This window comes from Nicotiana tabacum, chromosome 13 (genome assembly GCF_000715075.1).
Source record: "Nicotiana tabacum cultivar K326 chromosome 13, ASM71507v2, whole genome shotgun sequence".
Classification (NCBI taxonomy): domain Eukaryota; kingdom Viridiplantae; phylum Streptophyta; class Magnoliopsida; order Solanales; family Solanaceae; genus Nicotiana; species Nicotiana tabacum.
Window position 1 is genome coordinate 76,956,197 of NC_134092.1, and position 21,464 is coordinate 76,977,660.

Consider the following 21,464-nt stretch of genomic DNA (forward strand, 5'->3'; position numbering starts at 1 on the left):
TTCCGGCTCCTTATCGTTTCTCTTGGGCCCCTGTCCGTTATGGGATGCCCCTTGCCATTGCACTTGTATACCTCGGCTATGCCTTTCCCCTTATCCTTGTCATGATCTCATCCACCCCACTCGGAGTTGTCTCCTATAGACTTGGCAGGCTCAATCTTGAAGTCAACGAACGACTCAGCTATCACTATGACTTCGTCCACGTTGACTACGTGGTATTAGAGCAAAAATTGCAACTAAGAGAATGACGAACGACGGAGAAATTAACTGTAAACACCCAAACCAAAGTCATCAAGGATACTAGTAGCAAGAAGGGCCATGACACTTAAACTCGTAGTTATTAAACCCAAATTGTGCAAAACCATTCACCTTAGGAACTATAGTTGAACTTGGACATCTTAGCTACTGCCTACTGGACCAACTAAAACAAGCTGATTATTCTCAAATCTGAGCAGTCAAAACCCCAATTCAGATTCAGCTCCTGCCTTCCAAATTAGAAAATTCAACAGATTTTCATTTCCATCAGCGGTCAAAATGCTCCCCTCCATTATTACTATTCTCTTCTTCTTGATTTTTCCACTTTCTTGTTCACTACCACAACACCATTCCCATTTCATCAAACACACACTTTCCCCCAAAACTCCACATCCATACATCGAAATCAGTCACCCATTACTCTTCACTAACAACAGTACTCCATCTTGCACACTGCCCTTATTCACCCACAACTTCAGCAACACATACGGCCTTCCGCCAGTCTCTATCCCTTACTCCTCGCCCTTCAAATGCTCTTGGACTCATGCCGTTCTCCAGTTCAAAGTATCCTGCAAAGGCGAACAGTACGACCGTATCGCCGCCGTTTGGCTTGACGGTGCTGAACTTCTCCGTACCAGCACTGCTGAGCCCACCGATGACGGAATTTTCTGGACCGTTAATAAAGACGTCACCAAGTACACTTCTATTCTTTTAAAGGACAATATTACCCTTTCTGTCATGCTCGAAAATTTAGTTAATGAAATTTTTACTGGGGTTTATCATGTTAATCTTACTTTTTTATACTATGATATTAAGAATGTTACCGGGGTTGAATTGGGTAATTATGTTGATAATAATCATATTTCAATGGAAGTTAACAAACTGAGAAATTCGTTGGATTTATATGAAAAACCGGCTGATTTGATAATCCCCATATCGGGGAATGGAGATAATGGATTTTGGTTTAGAATTGAGAGTGAATCAGAATTACATGGGCAGAGAGTTGTGATTCCAAAGAATACTTACAAAGCTGTGATGGAAATTTATGTATCGTTTCACGGGGATGATGAGTTTTGGTACTCAAATCCGCCGGATTCATATCTCAAGATGAATAATTTGACCACAAAAAGAGGCCATGGAGCTTATAGGGAAGTTTTGTTAAAGATAGATGAGAATTTGGTAGGATATTTGGTTCCATTCCCAGTGATTTTCACGGGAGGAATTAATCCTTTGTTCTGGGAACCGGTGGTTTCAATTGGTGCCTTTGATCTTCCTTCTTATGATATTGATTTAACGCCGTTTTTGGAGCTGCTGCTTGATGGTAAAGATCATTTTTTGGATCTTGGGGTGGCGGATAGTATCCCATTTTGGCTTGTGGATGGGAATTTGCATTTATGGTTAGATGATTGTAAATCTCCATGTGAAGTTCAGGCTGAGGTTCTTGATTATGGTGCTCCTAAGTTTAACATCGAGCGATCTTCGAGTTTTCATGGACTTGATGGGTCGTTTGAGATTGAGATGGGAAGGAAGAGCAAGTTTTCGGGGTGGGTGAATACAACTTCAGGAAATTTAACTACAACAGTTTCCAGAGAAGTGAAGTTCAAGAATGAGATAAAGTTTTATCACAATGGTACTGAAAAAAGGGTAAGGCAGAATGTGAGAGAAGAGAGCATAGTAAGAGTAGTGTCTGATACGGGTATCACGATTTCTAGGACCACCGTAAAGAAGATATATCCACTTAGTATGACCACTAAGAATTTGCCTTCAACAGAGAATGATACAAGCTTGATGCTTACTGATTTAGATCATGAATGGAGGGAGAGGAAGTCCATTGGAGATTTATCAACCTCTTTGACAAATCGGCAGATATGCAGTGGGTGGATGGTTGTTCAAGATCATGATGTTCTATCTGGTGGAGCCACCACTCAACAAACTTATTCTTACAGGGATGATGTTGGTTGCTATTCTAGGACCGTTTCAGTTGCTAATGGCACACTTACGAGTGACACTGCAAGCAGTGTTTGTGCAGCCTTCTTGTAGTTTCAGTTGCATGGTTCATTTTATCCTTTGTGAATTGTGACTCCGTTTGAGGAATCGTTTTTATGAGTTAAATGCTCCATTCCCACTGCCCTTTCTTTCCCTGCGACCATGTAGTGTATAGCATCAGTTGAATTGATCCCCGAATTCTTGTCTTAGTAGTAATCATAGTGTAAAGTTGTAGGTTTCAACTTTCAACAAGAATGTGAAATGCCATAAAATGAACTTAACTCTGCTTACAGTCTTCCTGTCTTTTGGATGAAAGATTAGCTTAATTGACTACATATATGTAAATATTAACTATAAGAAGATGCAGCCAAAATAGCAGTAATACACCTTCATGATTTGTTGTCCTCAATCCTTACAGATGGAGTGGCTGCAGCCTACACAGTTCCATCATTTCTCATTTGGGAAGTAGCTGGTGGTTTTATTACTATCCAGAGATATATGTTGCACAGAGACTTGATGACTTTAAACTGGAGACACCATTCTTACTAACGCTACCATATGTGACTACCTCTCATTTCAGTTAGATTTGCAACCATTAGTCCACAAGGGGAGAAACAGTGTAAGAGTAAGAGGAGTATCATAGAAGTCACCAAAGACAAATGTACAAAAGAACAAAGTAGCTCTGATAGAAGGACTGGGAGTTTGAACATAGCCTCATGTTCAATATTTTGCAACAATAAGGATCCCCTGTTCTTCGGTCCTGGAAAAATGAAAAACATTGATCAAAGACAAAAGTAACAATGGAGTGGCTTTGAAGCTAGTGTCTTTACTTTTATCATAAGCAAAGTGTAATTACTATGCTGCTCGTAAAGTCTGCTTGTTCCTTTTCTTTAGTAAATTGCTGCTTTTCTGCTTCTTATGCATAATTTCTATCAGTTGGTGAGCTAGCCGCTACTGCAGTGGTGATGTTATTATCCAGCAAATAACACCTAAAGCGAGCAGTTGAATTGTTAACATGGTCTGAATGAGAAGCAAGAAATAACTCAGCTTAAACAGATCATGAGAACAGTTCTGTAGAATGAACTGGTCAACCATTTAAAAGGTTATCAAATAACATCGCCATCTCTCTCCTTGAACAAAGAAAGTAAGCACAAAAAGAAAGGAGAAGGATGAAAACAAATATAGAATAAGTAGAACGAAAACGATAACAAACTGCTAATTATTCCACGTTCTGACCAAAATCGTCGCCCACACAATTCTAACAATAAAACGAAAATATGTTCCTTGAAAAGGAAATATAAAAGAGCCAGTATAAGCTTGATACTAACCAAATCACAAACAATTCCAAAATTTTAATATGTTAATAGGCCTGGGTTTCAAGCTTACTACAACATCTACAATCGAGCCCCAGTCCGGAACACACTCAATCGAGCTTGCTACGGTATCGAGCACTCCAGGTCCAGGCATAATTTGCAAGAGAGCGCGGGTTGCAGCATTTCCTTTGGAGAGTTCATCAACCCCAGCCAGCTATTAGATCGTTGGCGTGAATACCTATCTTTGCTATGGCTGCCAATTCATGGTCGGTCAGGAATCCTTGGTGCAGGAAGATTCAATTTCGACCTCTTCCTCACGTTATGTTTGTTGGCATGATGCAATATAGCTGTAAGCGCGTCCTCCTTCCTTTGTGCAATCTTAGACGAGCTTATTTATCGACTCTTCTTTCACCTTCAAATTCTTCAATGGTATAAGGCCGTTGTTCTACAGGACTAGAGTCTTCTTCATCAGTAACATCATAGAAATCTTCTCAAGGGGATTGTAATCAATTCCTGAACTACCTTTTCTCTTCCTTTGATATACATGATCTATTCCAGCAGCCCTTAGTTCTCTAGTTTTTTTAGCCTCTTGAAGCTGCTTTTCTCTGGCTTTCCTTGTAGCCTTTTTGCCATTTGTGTTGGCTAATCGAGCCCGTGCTTCAGAAACCATTTCTTTCTCATCCTCATCCATATCAACAGGATCAGGATGAGGGGGCTTTCATTCTGGATATGGATCAATCCCTCGAGGAATTTTCTCGGATCATCACTCATAGTTTTCGTCCATGGCATCGAGAAGCTTCTCATAATGTTTAATGTACTGGGATGGTGTACGGCCAACAATTGGTACAATTGTCCTCCATTGTGCCGGCATGATCCATCCACCTTCTTCTTCTCGTGTCCGTTCAGCCTTTTTAATTGAAGGCACAATCCACGGAAGAAATACGAGCCCATTCATTCGCCCCGTACTTCATTATATATGGCCGCCTTTAAAATCTCGTCCTTCCATAATCCAAACCCAATAACTTTGGTTCAAACCAATTATTTATTAATATGTACAAATTCTTTATTTAGAACCCCCACAATCTTAAAAGCATCCCGAACCATCATATTCCTCATTTAGATTTTGTTTCCTTGTTTGTTTGTTTTTTTGGAAAGACAGAACTTTTAATCAAAGCAAGCATACCCGCCTTACAGGAAAACCTAATGCTAACAAAACTAGGGACAAGAATTTAGTCTGATAACAAGCTATTAACAGATCCAAATCCTAGTAGGATTGTTAGTATTAGTTTTTCTTTGTTCGTGCATTACAGAAGGAGCCCATTTGACAATTAATGAATTGTTATAAGAAAAATAATGAATTTCTTAAAGTAGAAATAAGTAAATTTGCTAAATAAGAGTACAAAATTATCTTATGTTCATAACGTGAACAGAGTTGAAACTCTGATTAGATTACGTCTTAATCCCAAGCAAATTAGGACCGGCTCTATGAATTCTTACTGACTATGTCACTCCATTTAATCTCATGAAAAGAGTTTACAACTGGTAATTAAAAAATAGACACAATTTTAAAAGTAATCGAAATTTAACCACTTTTTCATATAAAGATAAAATCTGAATAAAAACACCCTTAAAAATTGGGAAAAATTCCAGCATAATGTGCTGGAATTTCATAACGTGGTGGAATTCCAACATAATATGCTTGAAGTTTATGCACAAAAGCTCCATAATCCAACATATTATGCTGGGACTTTACATGTGCTAGAGTTCCAACATAATATGCTGTAAGTTTAGCTCCATAATCCAACATATTATGCTGGAACTTCCCGTGTTTCAACAAAATAATAGATAATTTTTAATGATATTACAAATGCTGCATATTTTTCAATTACCAATTCGAAACTTGCTAGCCCGTGCTATTTTAACTTTAATCTCATCTGAAACCAAGCTCAGTAAGCTTTAAGCGGGCTTTAATTAAGCCGATCTGAGTCGAGCCAAACTTTAACCAAGATCCAGCTGAACTAAGCTTCAACCGAATCAAAATTAAACCTAGCTGAACTAAGCTAATAAAAACCAGCTTAGCCAAGCCAACCAGCACAGTGCCCAAGCTTACGTGTCAGTACACCAGACCAATGTACTTCCCTAACTTCTTCAAAGAAATCTTAAACGTAAGCTTCGCATTCATCAGCTAGATTATAATACATTACATGACTCTCCAAGCTTCCCAAAAAAATGATAAACCTAAAGCTTCACATTCACCAGCTCAATCATAACCATTGCTTAACAGTAATCCCACCTATCTAGAAGAAAAAGGGATGCCAAAAACTAACTATTCTGAAAATATATTCATGAGTAAAAGAATTGAGATAACATTGTATTGGGCTATTCAATCACATTGCAAAATATATCAAAAAAGTTTGGAATTGCCAAATAGCCGCACAAACTTCAATATGATTTTACGTAAAAACTAAAATGCTCATCAAGGAAAATGGCCAAAAGTAAGCACAAGGCTACAAAGGGACAAGAAAAAGGATGAGGGGTAGGTTCCGTAGGAGCTGTATCCGTGAACAATGTGTTTTCCAAGTCCATACAAGCTGTGGCATTTTTACTCTCTAATTCCAGCTCCTGAATCCACGTCAATTTCTCCCATCCCTGTATCTTCCTCCTCTTCACTATCTTCATCACCACTGATCTCCTCATTTTCACGACCGAGTTTAGCCATCTGCTCAGCAAGTAATTTGTCTTCCCGTTCACTCACCTGAAGAGATTAATCACATCAGAATCGCCACAGAAGAAATAAGATAACATAGCCAAAAATAGAAAGCAAGAAAAGAAGAAAACGAGAGCCAGAGATGCATATCTTTTCCTGGTTAAAGTTTTCAATTCCAGTCAGTTCAATGTTCCAAAAGTCTCCTAGGAATATGTACGGAGTCTAACTGTCACAAGTTTCCGTTCAAATTGATATGCTGAATGGATTCACTTGTAATGTAGTTCTACCAATTATTTAACAGTATTTTATTCATAAACCTAAAAAAGGTCAGTTGTAATACAAAAGACCAGGATTGGAAGTCCCTTTTATCAACTGTAAAACTTCTGCCCATGAACATCTACACTGTTGCAACCAAAACCAAATTAGAGATTCAGAAGCCAACTTTATGACAACAGTTGATGGAAATATGTATATTTCGATTGAATAAAGCTCTCCTATTTTTCTCTAGGCACTGCTATATATATATATATATATATATATATATATATATATATATATGAACGTGCGTTGCACGTTAATAATAACACGTGATGATTTAAAAATTTATTTATATGAAGGAACAAAAAAATTAATTAATGAGAGAAATTTTATGTATAATAATACAACAATCATATAAATGCCGAAAAATATTATTACATTAGCATAATACATGAATTAAAAATAAAAGGACATCTTCAAAACTTATACAAATGATCGATTTTGGCATGTTAATTAGATAATTATGTATTATAGTTTAAAAGTATTTAATGTGATAGTATCTTAACGAACACTTTTTTGTGGACAATATTTTTTTGTGTATGTTTTCTCCTAATGCTTTGGTTGCTCTGCCTTAACCAAAACTCTTGTTGTCGATCTTGATATCCCTCTTGAAAGTGCAACATACAGTTGTTCGTGCAAGAAAATATATTGCGGTAAATATAGTTCAATATTTAGGATGTTTGTCCTTGTGCTTTATTTGTTATATTTGCAAAACATTACTAAATATTATTTTCACACAAATTTAAAAGGATATTCCTTAGTTTCGGAAGACGAAAGTTGAATTCAGGGATAAGAATACACTTAGAAGCACATTGACCAGTATCATAATTTTTGCTTGTATGACGTTATTGTCAGAACTTCTATATACCATCTGTGTGCTATTACATAAGCTATTCGGCGTATCTAAGTTTTTCAGTAGCATGACGGGCGTATTTTTTTTTTAAATTAACCTATATACAATGGAAGATCAATTTTAACTTAGTCTATTATATATAACGGTGACACTAACATACGTAAGAAATAATAAACTTGACACCAAACATATATGGTAGAAGGTCATCTGGTATTAAAGTATTTAAATATTCTTCTTAGTAGTAATTATTGGTATCATTTTCTGCCGAGTCAAAAATTGAAAAATATTTTATTTTTATTATAAAATTTTGCAATCAACATTTTATTTAGTTGATCAACATATTCATTTCTGCTAGCTAAGATATCTTTTTAATTCTATCATGCGATTTGCACAAATTGCGTTTTAATTTAATGATAGAAATATTTCTCTTATTAAATGCACTACTATTACCATTAGGATTGATAACCAAGTAACCAAATCATCTTTTATTGGATGCTCTTCTTCGTTTCCGACACGAAGCAAGAAGACACTGAATACTGGATCTGTTCTTACTTTATATTTCTTGTCAGTTGAATTTTTTTCATTTGAGGCCAGAAGTATAACTTTGGCAGGCTAGCTTTTACAGTCTCTGCTTTTGTCGATTTTGGAACTACTGGTAGTACTTGACAGAAATCACCTCCCAAACCATTAATTTTTCACCAAACGGTTCATTAATAAGAAATCCGGACAATTATTTCGATCGTTTGACACTTTGCCATAAGTGCTTCATCCCATATTATCAATTTTGCTTTCCTTATAAATTTAGCACCATTGCTCTGCTTTGATATATTTGTGATAGTTATTTAAGTTGTTTGAAGAGGTATATCAAATCTAAAGTGGGTGGCCTCATAATAAAATCGTTGTTGGTACACCACTTGCTATTATTGCTAACAGTAACATGCCTCTTGATATGATATTTGCAAGTAATGCATGACATAGAAATATTATTCCGATTCCGTCGGAGGCATCTACAAAGAATAATCTCATTATACCAGAGTCGACTCTTTATAATATAGTCTTGAAAGCTTGTTTTTGATTAAGATTTAGCTTTGATTGTGCTTCTTCAGTCACTTGTATAGCATTTTGATTCTTAATAATATACTAACCTTTTTACTTTGTGTTCTAACACTCTTTTTATGGAATAAATTTATGTATCCTAAGATTATTTTTTAACTTAAGTAAGAATTTTACTCATATAATGAATTTAAAAAATAATTGAATTGGATTCTCTTGCTAAACAATTAATTAAAAGATTTAATTATTTGATTTTAACATAAAAAATAATCTATTCTATGTTAATTCAGATCTTAATATTAGTTCATCTCTTGTTTTAAATATTTAATCTTCATTATAATTTTATCCACTATAAATTTTATTTTCAAAGAGTAAAAGATTGATATGACATTTCACTTTTAGATCTTTATGTTTGTAGAATCATTAGTGATATTGACTCTTACCAACCATTTTTTTTCTCTTTCTCACACATTTATATTCTTAAATATTTTCTTAGTTGTTGTTTAATAATTGGGTATTTTTCAATATTACACAAAAAATTGATTAAAAAATATTGAGTAGGAAAATAGTTCAAATATAATATAAAAATATATTATCGTGGGGGTATTTTTTTCTCAATTTCAACTCTTTATGCAGTCCATTTAATATATATATATACTTTTTTATGGTATTGGACATTATGGAGTAGTAATGTATTGCCAATACGGAGGATTCTTATGAAATTGATTTTATTAAACCTTCCTACATATTTTTAATAAGAATTTAATACATAAAATTTTATTAATTTTAAAATATTAAATATTAAAAATTAGCAAAGAAGATATTGTAGTCCAAAAAATAGGTTATTGTAGTTATGTCCTTTCCCTATGAGTTCTTCCGCTAATATTTTAGGGCTATTTTGGTATATTAATATTGTATTTATGCTTTTATAATAAAATAGGCTCTCCTTTTTCTAAATGGATTTGGACAATATAATACATTCTTAAATTAAATTAGTAATAGAACGTTATAATACGTTTTCGAATTAAATTAGTAATAGGAAGTTTTAACAAGTATATCCTAAAAGTAAAAGGATTACATAACTAAAGATATTTACTTGTTCAATTTTATATGAATTAGACCGCCCGAAAGTAAATATACTAATAGGATTCCTAAAGGTAATCATGTAGGATTCCTAACGTGTAGTATTATGTCCTAAAACTAATAGGATTATACGGCTAATATCTAGAATTCCGGTTATGTCCTTTTATTATGAGTTATTATGCTTAATATTATAAAGTTATTTTTGTAAACCGACATTGTATTCATGCTTTTATAATAATATAGATTATGAACAAGGGACTTGTCTTGCTTGGGACACAAAATAATTTGTAGAAATGATAATGGGAGTATGGCATCTGTGATATAGAACCTCCTGAATCTTACCCCTGCCATCAAATGATTATTAAGAGATTTACCAACTATATCTATTATGGTTAATCTGGATTCTGGTCTCCAAATATAGGTCATCCAAACATAGGAAGAAGCACATTCCACAAATAAAGAAGTACTCATAATGAATATAGTCGCTCACCGCTCTAGGAGCCTCCTTGACAGCAAGTTTTCCTTTGTGACGCTCTATTTCCTCGGTGCAAGCTGCAATTGCTTTAGTAAGGATTGCTATGCCTTGCTCCTGCCAAAAGCAATAAAATAGAAACCGTAACCTAACAAGTTGAATTCTCTTAAAAATTATAAATTTTAGAGAAGAACTACATGTACAAAACTACATATCAACGGTTCCACAATCAGATATAAACAAAGAGGGAAATGTTGCAACCGAGAAGCTGTATAGACAAGTTTGTATTTGCACTCCACAACATTGGATCAGCTTTTAAAGCAGTGTATCTTTTACACTACCTTTTAAACACATCTAAACCAAGACAACTACCTGCATACCTTTAGTTTTATACATTATAGAAAGTAATCTTTACTTCAGTAGTTAGCCACTAGCAGTGGTACTTTCTACAGTTCAATGCAAATAGTGATATCTGGTACAAGTGATTTAGCATACATCACCTTAAGGTAACATTTGATGATTATCATATAACACCCTCTAGGTAGTTGTTATAAGGCATAATACGGTAGGTGATAACAGCTAAGAAGGCATAATGCGGTAGGTGACCAATTAAGAAACTAGTATAAATGCTTGCACTACTTGATTTTTTGAAGGAACTATGCTCAGCAATTGCCCACTAAAGTATTTTATTCTTTTTTTCACTTTCCAGCAGCAGTACAACATAAGAGATTAATTCTAGAAGTAGCTTTAACATTGATAATAGTTAATGAGCATACTTGAGAGTATGAAACGAAAATGGCAGTTAAAAGAATGATCCTATGAAGTTGACATTCATTCTTAACCACCTAACTCGAAAATAAGCACAATAAAACCAAGGAGAAAGCCAAAAGATTTTTGGGAAGCATCCCATGATGGATAGGAGAAAAATGACATCGAACAGGTGGTCCCCGAAGGTCATAGTAAGCAAAAGGGGTCCAGCTAGAGCATCCTAAAAAGTGTATTATCCAAACAGGCATCCTTCTTTGACTATAAAACTATGATAGATAAGTGGAAGTATTACTGATAAAATAAGAACTCACTCTGCAACAACTGAGATGATGGAGAGAGAAAAGAGAAAAAAGAGTCTTTCAAGCTAAATCAAGGTGAAGGAGGTAATAGCACATAACGGGCAGTCTATATGCGTTTGGCCTGACACTTGCCAAGAGATGGACGACGAATGTTTCCATAAACTTTTCTGCCTGCTGATCGAGTTCCGATATTAAACCTGGGTAAGGAACTCTGATCCCGCCCTTGAAGCAGTTAGCTTTCCCAACTTTCTTCATTTTTTCAAAAATAAATAATATGCTTTCAAGGCGGAACTAACATGTACTACAATGTTCTTGACCAAAATGACCTCAGAACAATAAAAATGCTCCACCACAAACCAATCTGATACTTTTGAAAGGTGAAGACTAAAAACATTTCACTCAGGTAAAACAGGCTACCCATAAATATATGCAATAAACAATTACTTACCTTGTCAAGAGTCTGAGTATTGAGCACGTATGCTGGAGGAGCAACAAGTTTAATTTTAACTGGGCAATCATCATTACCCGCAGCTTCTGCTTTACGCATAGCTTCCTGCACCAGACGTGAAATAAATCATCAAAAAAAGGGGGCTAACATTACAAACAATATGTGACCTGTACAAGTTGTTTCCCCTTTCTGATAGGTAATGTTATCATTTTATTGAACAACGACAGCAATAAGAAAAATGCAACCTCTACAAGTGACAACAACTGGTTGAAGAAATAGACAATTGCATGAAAATGATGATGGCAGTTATACAAACCTTGATGTGAAGGACGCCGTCAAACTGAAAACATTTCATCTCAATATCTGCTCGAATCTTCAAAGGTTGTGGAGTCATTCTCCTCCGAATATTCTTGACTAAGGCATCTTTAACTTCCTCGGATAGAGCAGGAGCAACCTTAGTTACCTACGGAGGATAAGATATTAAATATCATTAGACATCATTGGACGAAATTAACCAAGAAAATGATATGACAAAAGAGTACCTCCTTCCCATCAGAGCCAATTTCTTTAACTTCACGGGTGAGGGAATTAAGAATTGAATCTGGATCACTAACAACTAATTTGAATGCCTGGAATCAAAACCAAGAAATCCATAATGAATCTTGCCAATCAGAAGAGGGAAAAAGAAATCTTTGGAAATTGATACAAATTCCCACCTCAAAAGCATGACCATATTTTCTGTATAAAGGCCAACCAACATGAATGTACAAGTCCTGCAATAAACAAGGGAAATGACTAAGAGCAATTGAAGAGAAGAAATTCAAAGATCTATTTGACAGGGACTAGAAGAGGAAAAAGTTTAACAGAATCGTATGGATCTGAAAGTACATTATGCACCAAAAGGCGTTCATCTCAAATAAATAATGATGAATATTCTTCTTATTTCTCAAACAGCAAGTAATTGCAGCAGGTCCTGGTAACTTTCCCGCAGAAAGAAAAGAAAATGACACGGGGGTAAATGGACATCCACTTTAAAGCAGCAGAAGTTCTAATTAACATGCGAAAAACTATGTGTTTGCAAGGAAGGCCAAGGGCACATAGATAAAGCAGCTATACGTGTTCAGTAAACTATTAGGCACAGTCCCGATAAGGCAGAAATGCTCAGAGGCACCGGGATGGAATAATCACCCTTAAGCCAAAATATTACACGGCAAAGGATAGAGAGAAAGAGCAAATGAAGGTAACAAATGCCTTCATGTTAAGGCATATCATAGAATATATTTTATTTACGCACTCCCAGTTATGTAACAGTAAAACATAGAAAAGAAAATGGTAAAATTCCCACGTGTAAACAGTTAAAAAGGTGATACAATTCACAATTGACTAACTCAATTAATTAAGATTCATAACTATGTACTACCACCAATCCAGCAGGCCCAGATCATACACCAGCAGAACAGGCATCTTCCCCCTTCAATTCAATTCACAAATTATGTGTTGAAACCCTACATTGACCACCGGACAACATCCAACTGCAGTAACATCAGCAGTTTTTCTCTGCTCACAAACTCCCTAAAAAGCAAAGATTACATTCCAGTTCCTGCTTGGCCATGAAGCAAATCAACTGTTATCTTAGAAGAGCCTTCATATACCCCTGTGGCCCTATCCTTAATCTTTAAGACATGGCACAAAGGACCGAGCTCACAGCTAAATTTCCCAAATCACAGTTAGGAGTTTTTCTAAAAGAAATCGGTTTCATCATACTGCTTAAGACAAAGCGGAGCAATTTGACCTTATCCGGGGAAAACCCCAAATTTAAGAATCATTTGGCATAAACACTTCTTTTGCTTTGGTTTTCATCTTTAGGCCAGTACACCAGTCAAAGCTCAAAATAGGTGCGCACCAAAATGCCAAGTCAACAACACTAACTCAGTCCCATTCACTTCACACGTCAATAATTTCTAATATCCAAAGACCTCATATTCAACTGAAAATCCAAAGATGATAGCGTTCAAGATAACGAAAGCAATATTCAACTATGAATTCTAGGTTTTGCAACGGAAACTAATTGACATTCAAATAATAATGTGGATTAAAGCAAATAAAGATATGTGTCGCTTGAAACTAACAATATAATCGGTATAGAAACCGAAGATCTTGCTAATATTCAATCTCACAATCCCACGTACAGGAAAGGAAGAATGTTGGAATTAGAACAGAAAACAAATCAAATTTATCATAAAAGGAATGAAAATTTTAACAAGGAATTAGATTACCTTGAGAAGATCAAGAGTTGTTCAGAAAACAAAAGAGAGGATTTTTCCTCTCTCAATACGTTACCTTGAGAAGATTTTTCCTCTCTCAATACGTTACCTTCAGAAAACAAAAGAGAGGATTTTTCCTCTCTCAATACGTTAATTATCATCCAAAAACTAAATTCCTAACTAATGAAACACTTTAGGTTTAACTAGGACTTAAAAATATAAGAAAAGCCCCAAAAATATTCTTAAAATAAAAGCTCCAGGTCGGGTTGGCGAAGTCTCCCGCTGCAATTTTGCGCTACCGCCCAGATGTGCAATACAATTTGCACTTTGAGCGCAAATTTGCGCAGAATTTGGCAGTAGCTTTTTATGTGGGCTACTCCTTTGGCTCCTCCGATGATTCCATGTCACTCCCAATGACATCACAAGCACATGAAAGTATTTGTAAGGTACTTCCAAGCCTTTTAGCTCCTCCTCAAGAAGAAAACACTTCTTGATCTTCATTTGCAGCCCAACCAATTTCACTTGGAGATCCTTCGCAAGCGATCGAGGACGTTAGAAAGACTCCTTGATAATTGTGTCACGTGGTGGTGAGCTATCCTTGATGCTATCAAAAGACATAACCAAATATTCTCCCTTGGTTTGAATATATATATATATGCCATGTTTCTTCATTTAGAGACATTGCAAGAATTATGACACCATTCCATTCAATACAACTTTCAAAACTTCAAAATTTTAAACTTAGATATCATGTATTCTAAATCAAGCTAACTTCTCATCCATTACTTTAATATTCTCCATCCGTTATCACTACTCCCCCTATCCCATTTTGGCACACTTCTCTTTTTGTTCTGTCCAACGAATGGTACTCCCTCTGTTTCAATTTGTTTGAACCTATTTTACTAGGCACGAATATTAAGAAAAAAGAGAAGACTTTTGAAACTTGTGATCTAAAACAATCCATAAATATTTGTTTGGCTATAAACCATCTCATGAAGGGTAACGGAAAAATTTTAAAGTTAAATTGTTTTCAAATTTAGAAAGAATTCATTTTTTTTAAACTGACTAAAAAGAAAATAAACTCAATTTTATAACGGAAGGAGTACTTTTCTATATAGAAATAATTTAACTTTAAACTTCTTAATTTACCGTTAAGTAGATGATATATAGTCACACACTGTGTTTTAAAAAGCGTTTTTGGGGTGAGCCCCGGGACGAGCCCTAGGGCGAGGCGCACCAAAAATGTCCCGAGGCGTTGGTGGGGGCGAAAGTCTCAAGAGGCGTACGCCCAGCAATTCGGCGCGTTTTTGTAGTGAGGCGTAAGCCCAAGAGACTTTTTCAAATTAAAACAAAATTTGCTGAATAAGTCCTTAATATAATACCCAAACTCTCAAAAATCAGCCTATAATTACTCAAAAAAAAATTAAAAAGAACTGAAACATTAAATTAAAAGTCAAGACCTTTTTTTATTGCTAGAAACCCTAATTTATGGTCTTTCCCAATTCTTTATCTTGTCCGCTAGTCTGTTATTATCTTCCAAAAGCAACGATCAGTCAATTCTTTTTTGCAAATACAAAGAAAACTTCATTCTCCTTCAGAGCAGCAAGTTCAAAATCCAAATTGCAGGTTAGTCATCCTTTTTGTTCCTCAATGTAGAAAACTTTATTCTTAAGTTACTGTGCTTGTAAGTAGCGTATAATAAATTGTTTTGACTAGTTTTATGTGGTGATGGAGCACATCTATATATATTTTTTTCCACTTATTTATAGTTTTCTTCAATTTTTGTATAATTTTACCTATTTAAAATTATTTATTATAATTATATTATTTTATGAAATATTAAAAATTAAATACCCATTTGGCTTAAGCCTCACTGAGTCATATGTAAAATACCGCGCCTTACACTCCCGCCTTTTAAAACACTGGTCACACCAATATATGTGGCTTGCTTTAGAACATAAGTTTCAAAAATCTTTCTTTTTTTTCTTAAACTTGGTGCACAGTCAAACATTGCCGCAATAATTAGGACATAGGGAGTACAAAAAGTCAAAATAACATCTTAAACTCCAAATTCAGCTAAATACTGTAATATAAAATGATACAGAGGGAGTAGTACCTCCAGATCAATTCCCATGGTTTCAGCAACGTGACGCATGATTGAATGAACAAGCTTACTCTTATTATACCTCTCCTCACAAGCCGATATGTCTTCTTCAGAAACCCTTCGTTTACTCAGATCAATATATCCTTTCTCTTTATCAACCCTAAGAACCATAACCGGTTCGATACGGCCGACTTTGATAAGACTGCTAATACTCCGAATTCGACGGCGAGAGAGTTCAGAAAAAAGGATCATTCCTTCTATGTTGTTGTACTCGAGAAGTGAAACGTATGCGCCGCTGTCCGCCATGCTTTTCACCTGTATCATTACTGCCATGTCCACTTCTGGGTACTTGGCTTCGTACATTCGGCATTCGAGGTTTGGGGAGTTGGTCGCCATGATTGGGGCGATTTTTGGAGTGGAAGTTATTAGGGTTTCGGAGAAAGTCTGAGGGGGTTTTGGAGAAAGGGGATGATAAAAAATGGGTTTTTGTCTGTGGAGGGGCTGAAAGAAGAGATGCCACCCAGAATTGTATTGATATTTTACCTACTTTGTTATATTAACTAATAACTAATATTTATACCCGTTACGCGGATAATATTAAATATAATTTTTTATTAAAAAATATTATTTGAAAAATATAACATATCTATCTATCTATGCTATATTAAAAGCACGAAAACCTCAGCGAAATGTCGTTCACTTTTTTTACTCTTTAAAAATAGGTTTCACACTAGATAAAATAGTTATTTAAATTATTTTCTTAATATTTAGAATTAATTATTTTATTATCTCCCTAATATTTAGGAATTCGAAATTAATTCAACTTAATTTTGAAACGATATGAAATCCCAAAAATAAGGTTAAGAGTTTTAATTAGAACTAGTATCTATAAATGTGCGTTGCATATTAATAATGGCACATAATGATTTAAATATTTATTTATATGAAAGAATAATAAATTTAATTAATGAGATAAATTTTATATATAATACTATAACATTTATCTAAATGCCGGAAAATATTGTTAGATTAGTATAATACGTGAATTCAAAATGAAAGGATATCATCATAACTTACATAAATGATCAATTTTAGTCATGTTAAGTAGATAATTATGTATGGTAGTTTAAAGGTATCTAATATGATAGTATCTTATAGAATACTTCTTTATATACGGTGTTTTTTTGTATATGTTTTCTTCTAATGCTTTGGTTACTCTGCGATAACCAGAATTCTTGTTGTCGATATTGATATTTCTCTTGAAAGTGCAACATATATTTATTCATATAAGAAAACATATTATGGTAAATATAATTCAATATTTATGATGTTTGTCCTTGTGCTTTATTTATTGTAACTATAAAAACATAAACATACTGAAAATTATTTTCACACAAATTTGAAAGGATATTCTTTAGTTTCGGAAGACAAAAGTTGAATTCGGGGATAAACACATACTTGGAAGCACATTGATCAGTATCTTAAGTTCTGCATGTATGACATTATTGTCAAAACTTCTATATACCATATGTGTACTATTACATAAGCTATTCAGCGGATCTAAGTTTTCAGTAGCATGACAAGCATATTTTTCTTCAAAATCAACCTATATGCAATGGAAGATCAATTTTAACTTAGTCTATTATATATATGGTGACACTAACATACATAAGAAATAATGAACTTGACAACAAACATGTATAGTAGAAGGCCATTTGATATTAAAGTATTTAAGTATTCTTCTTAGTAGTTGCTGTTGGTATCATCTTCTGCTGAGTCAAAACTGAAAAATATTTTATTTTTACCATAAAACTTAGCAATCAACCTTTTAGTTGATCAACGTATTCATTTCTGCTAGCTAAGATATCTCTTTAATTTCTATCATGTTATTTGCACAAATTGCGTTTTAATCTAATAATAAAAATATTTTCCTTATTAAATGCACTACTATTACCATTGGGGTTGATAACCAAGTGTTCTAGAAGAACCAAATCATCTTTTATTGGATGCTCTTCTTCGTTTCTGACAGAAAGCAAGAAGTCACTGAATGTTAGATCTGTTCTTACTTTTATATTTCTTATCATTTGAATATTTTTCATTTGAGGTCATAAGTATAATTTTGACAAGCTAGCTTTTACAGTTTCTGCTTTAGTCAATTTTGGAACTGCTGATTGTACTTGACAGATATTACCTCCCAAACTCTTGCTTTTCCACCAAACAATTCATCGATATCTAATATATCTCTAAAACTCTGGGCAATTGTTTCGATCGTTTGACGCTTAGCCAAAAGCGCTTCATCCCATATTATCACTTTTGATTTCCTTATAAATTTAGCATTATTGCTCTGATTTGATATATTTGTGATGGTTATTTCAGTTATTTGAAAAGGTATATCAAATCTAAAGTGAGTTGGACGACCTCATAGTAAAATCGTCAGTGGTACACCATTTGTTCTTGTTGTTAACAATGTCATGCCTCTTGATATGACATTTACAAATAATGCATGACATATGAATATTATTTCGATTCCGTCGAAGGCATCTACAAAAGATAATCCCGCTATACCACAGTCGATATTTTATAATATAGTCATGAAAACTTATTCTTGTTCAGGATTTAGCTTTGATTGTGCTTCCTCAAATACTTGTATGGCCTTCTTAATATCATACTAATTTTTTTTACTTTGTGATCTATTTTTAAAAATCTCTAACATTCTTTTTATGGAATAAATTTATGCACCCGATGATTTTTTTTTAAACTTGAAAAATAATTTTACTCATACGATGAATTTTAAAAATAATTTAATTGGATTCTCTTGCTAAATAATTAATTAAAAGATTTGATTATTTGGTTTTAACATAAAATATAATTTATTTTCTGTTGATTTAGATTCTTAATATTACTTCATCTCATGTTTGAATATTTAATCATGATTATAATTTTATCCACCATAAATTTTATTTTTAAAGAGTAAAAAGATCGATGACATTCTACTTTTAGATCTTTATGTTTGCAAAATCATTAGTGGTATTGGCTCTTACCAACCTTTTTATTTCTTTTCTCACACATTTATATTCTTAAAAATTTTCTTAGTTGTTCTTTAATAATTGGGTATATTTTTATATATTACACGAAAAATTAATAATAATAAAATATTATTTGAGTAGGAAAATAATTCAAATATAATATAATAATATATTATCTTGGGAATGTTTTCTCAATTTCAAAGCTTTATGCAGTCCGTTTAGCATTACTTATATTTTTTTTGGTATTGAATATTATAGAGTGGTAATGTATTACCAATATGGAGGATTCTTATGAAATTGATTTCATTAAACATTCCTACATATTTTTAATAAGAATTCAATAGACAAGATTGTATTAATTTTAAAATTTTAAATATTAAAAAATTAACATATAAGTTATTATAGTCCAAAAAAATAAGTTATTACAGTTATGTCCTTTCCCTATGAGTTCTTCTGTTTAATATTGTCACGCCCCAAAATCGGGGAGCGCGACCGGCGCTCAACCGAGTGAACTCGACCGAGCAAGCATGTTAGATTCTTTCTATCCAAACTCATTCATGAATAAAGAGAACATATGTTTTCCTTAAATAAACAATAAAGTGGTCATGTCTGCAATTATCAGTTTCTTACCAATAGTGTTATCATTTTTAAAGTCTCAAACGGACAAGTAATACAACCCCAACATAATATAGTTTGTCTTTTTCCAACACCAATACACAATCCACACTATGTCTACAGAGCCTCTATGGATAAAGAAGAGTGCAATGATAATGCCGGCAACAAGGCCCCGGCTATACCTCAACCATAATACATAAAGATCAAAAGATACATGACCCCGGGATGAAGTGGGGCTCACCAAGTCATCTGGGAAGAAGGCGTACTGCTATCACTGATCAATGTCTCCTGCTGTGGAACCACCTGCATCCATTTAAAGATGCAGCGCCCCCGGCAAAAGGGACGTTAGTACCGTCGAATAGTACAAGTATGAAAACTAAACACCAATTTAAGAATTTAGAAATACAAAATAATTATGATGAACCAGTGCGGTAATAGAATAATATAGATAATTGTCTCAACCATAGCAAGCTTATTAAAAACTATTAACAACATTTATAGGATTTAAGATGAGATCCTATGTAACCATCTTCACACAAAGCGGCCCCGCCGCCTCACCCGATGTATGCAGGTGGAGGTGTATGTACAATACCACAACTCTAATCAAGCGGCCATGCCGCCTCACCCCAATGTATGCGGGTGGATATATAACCACAGTACTAAGAACTTACACAAAGCGGCTATGTCGCCTCACCCCAATGTATGCGGGTGGTGGTGCCACAACAATACCAAAACCATACACAAAGCGGTCGTACCGCCTCACCCCAATGTAAGCGGGTGGAGGTGCAGTCCCACAATACCATAATTCCTACACAAAGCAGTCATGCCGCCTCACCCCAATATATATGCGGGTGGAGGTGTATCACAATCACAATCTCTATACCACAATCCCCACATAAAGCGGTCATGCCGCCTCACCCCAATATATGCGGGTGGAGGTGTATCACAATCACAATCTCTACACAACTTGGTATAATAACTTTCACATAAATCACGACTAGAAATTATAACATGTGGATACATAATCCATAGTTTGGGACACACCCTCAATTTATAATGCAATATGATAAGAGCATTTGAAACACGGATTGAACATATATCTTCATCACAAAACTTATCGGGATACTCGATTTATAATCAACATCTCTGAACTTACAAGGATAATGGGAATTCCAATTCTCAAAGAAGAGTTTAACCAACATACCTCACTTGAGCTTCCTTACACGCTAAATGTTCCGAAATTTTTAGCAACCTCAATCTATTATAGAAATATACAAATTAAACCAAAATTAGGAAGATGATCATGGTTCTAGCTCATTTGAGCATTTTATCAAACACTAGATGTGCATTAAGGTTTCAAGATCCTTTTATGGAGGATTCCATCATCCCACAACCCAACCTTTACCATTTTAACTCAATAATCTTTCTACACCCTTTGATAACACATGCATATAAAATAACCAACTCTCTTGCCCAGAAATTATCTTGCTTATTATCCATTTCTACACAAAATTTGAAATTGAGGGTTAGGGTGTAGAATCTTACCTCTAGGATGAAGACCTAGTGAGTTTCCCTTCTCAATCTTCCAAAACTTGAGCAAGAATTGAAAAACAATTATTGGAGAATACCTTCTCACTCTAGGGCACCCTCTCTCACTCTAAAATGTGAGATAATAGCTCAAAAATTACCCAAAGAGTGTATTTAACGAAATAGGGTCGGTTTTAAAAATCCAAAAATAAAGCTCCGGAACAGGTTCTGCGGTAGCATATGCGACCGCATAATGGTCATGCGGACCGCATATCGGTCGCATAATTGGTTACAAAATAGCCAAAAGAACTGCTTGTGTATGCGGTCACTATGCGGTCGCATAATGCACCGCATAACAGTTATGCGGTCGCATAGT

The 21,464-nt window shown here is 34.5% G+C and overlaps 2 protein-coding genes and 1 pseudogene across 2 annotated transcripts; 1 reads left to right on the forward strand and 2 right to left on the reverse strand.

Moving 5' to 3' along the window:
- The first annotated feature begins 359 nt into the window (after positions 1 to 359).
- Positions 360 to 2,382, forward strand: LOC107794060 (peptide-N4-(N-acetyl-beta-glucosaminyl)asparagine amidase A-like). Its single transcript, XM_016616512.2, has one exon. The coding sequence runs from the start codon at positions 532 to 534 to the stop codon at positions 2,290 to 2,292; it is 1,761 nt and encodes a 586-aa protein (XP_016471998.2). The 5' UTR covers positions 360 to 531; the 3' UTR covers positions 2,293 to 2,382.
- A 1,239-nt stretch (positions 2,383 to 3,621) lies between these two features.
- On the reverse strand, positions 3,622 to 5,733 carry LOC142168173 (cell division cycle 5-like protein; annotated as a pseudogene).
- Positions 5,734 to 5,864: 131 nt separating this feature from the next.
- Positions 5,865 to 16,461, reverse strand: LOC107765718 (eukaryotic translation initiation factor 2 subunit alpha homolog). Its single transcript, XM_075228048.1, has 7 exons — positions 15,933 to 16,461; positions 12,269 to 12,325; positions 12,095 to 12,181; positions 11,869 to 12,015; positions 11,553 to 11,657; positions 10,056 to 10,154; positions 5,865 to 6,306 (listed from the first exon to the last, which is right to left on the reverse strand). Exons 1-7 carry the CDS (start codon positions 16,314 to 16,316, stop codon positions 6,154 to 6,156), a joined length of 1,032 nt encoding a protein of 343 aa, XP_075084149.1. The 5' UTR covers positions 16,317 to 16,461; the 3' UTR covers positions 5,865 to 6,153.
- Positions 16,462 to 21,464: the final 5,003 nt, after the last annotated feature.

Bases quoted from the DNA above. Each gene is read 5' to 3' on its own strand.
- LOC107794060 (XM_016616512.2), top strand. From the start codon at position 532: ATGCTCCCCTCCATTATTACTATTCTCTTCTTCTTGATTTTTCCACTT.
- LOC107765718 (XM_075228048.1), bottom strand. From the start codon at position 16,316: ATGGCGACCAACTCCCCAAACCTCGAATGCCGAATGTACGAAGCCAAG. The intron at 12,326-15,932 runs GTACTACTCCCT...TGTTTATTGCAG, and splicing joins CCATGGGAATTGATCTGGAG to GACTTGTACATTCATGTTGG. The intron at 11,658-11,868 runs GTTTGTATAACT...CGTCTGGTGCAG, and splicing joins ACGGCGTCCTTCACATCAAG to GAAGCTATGCGTAAAGCAGA.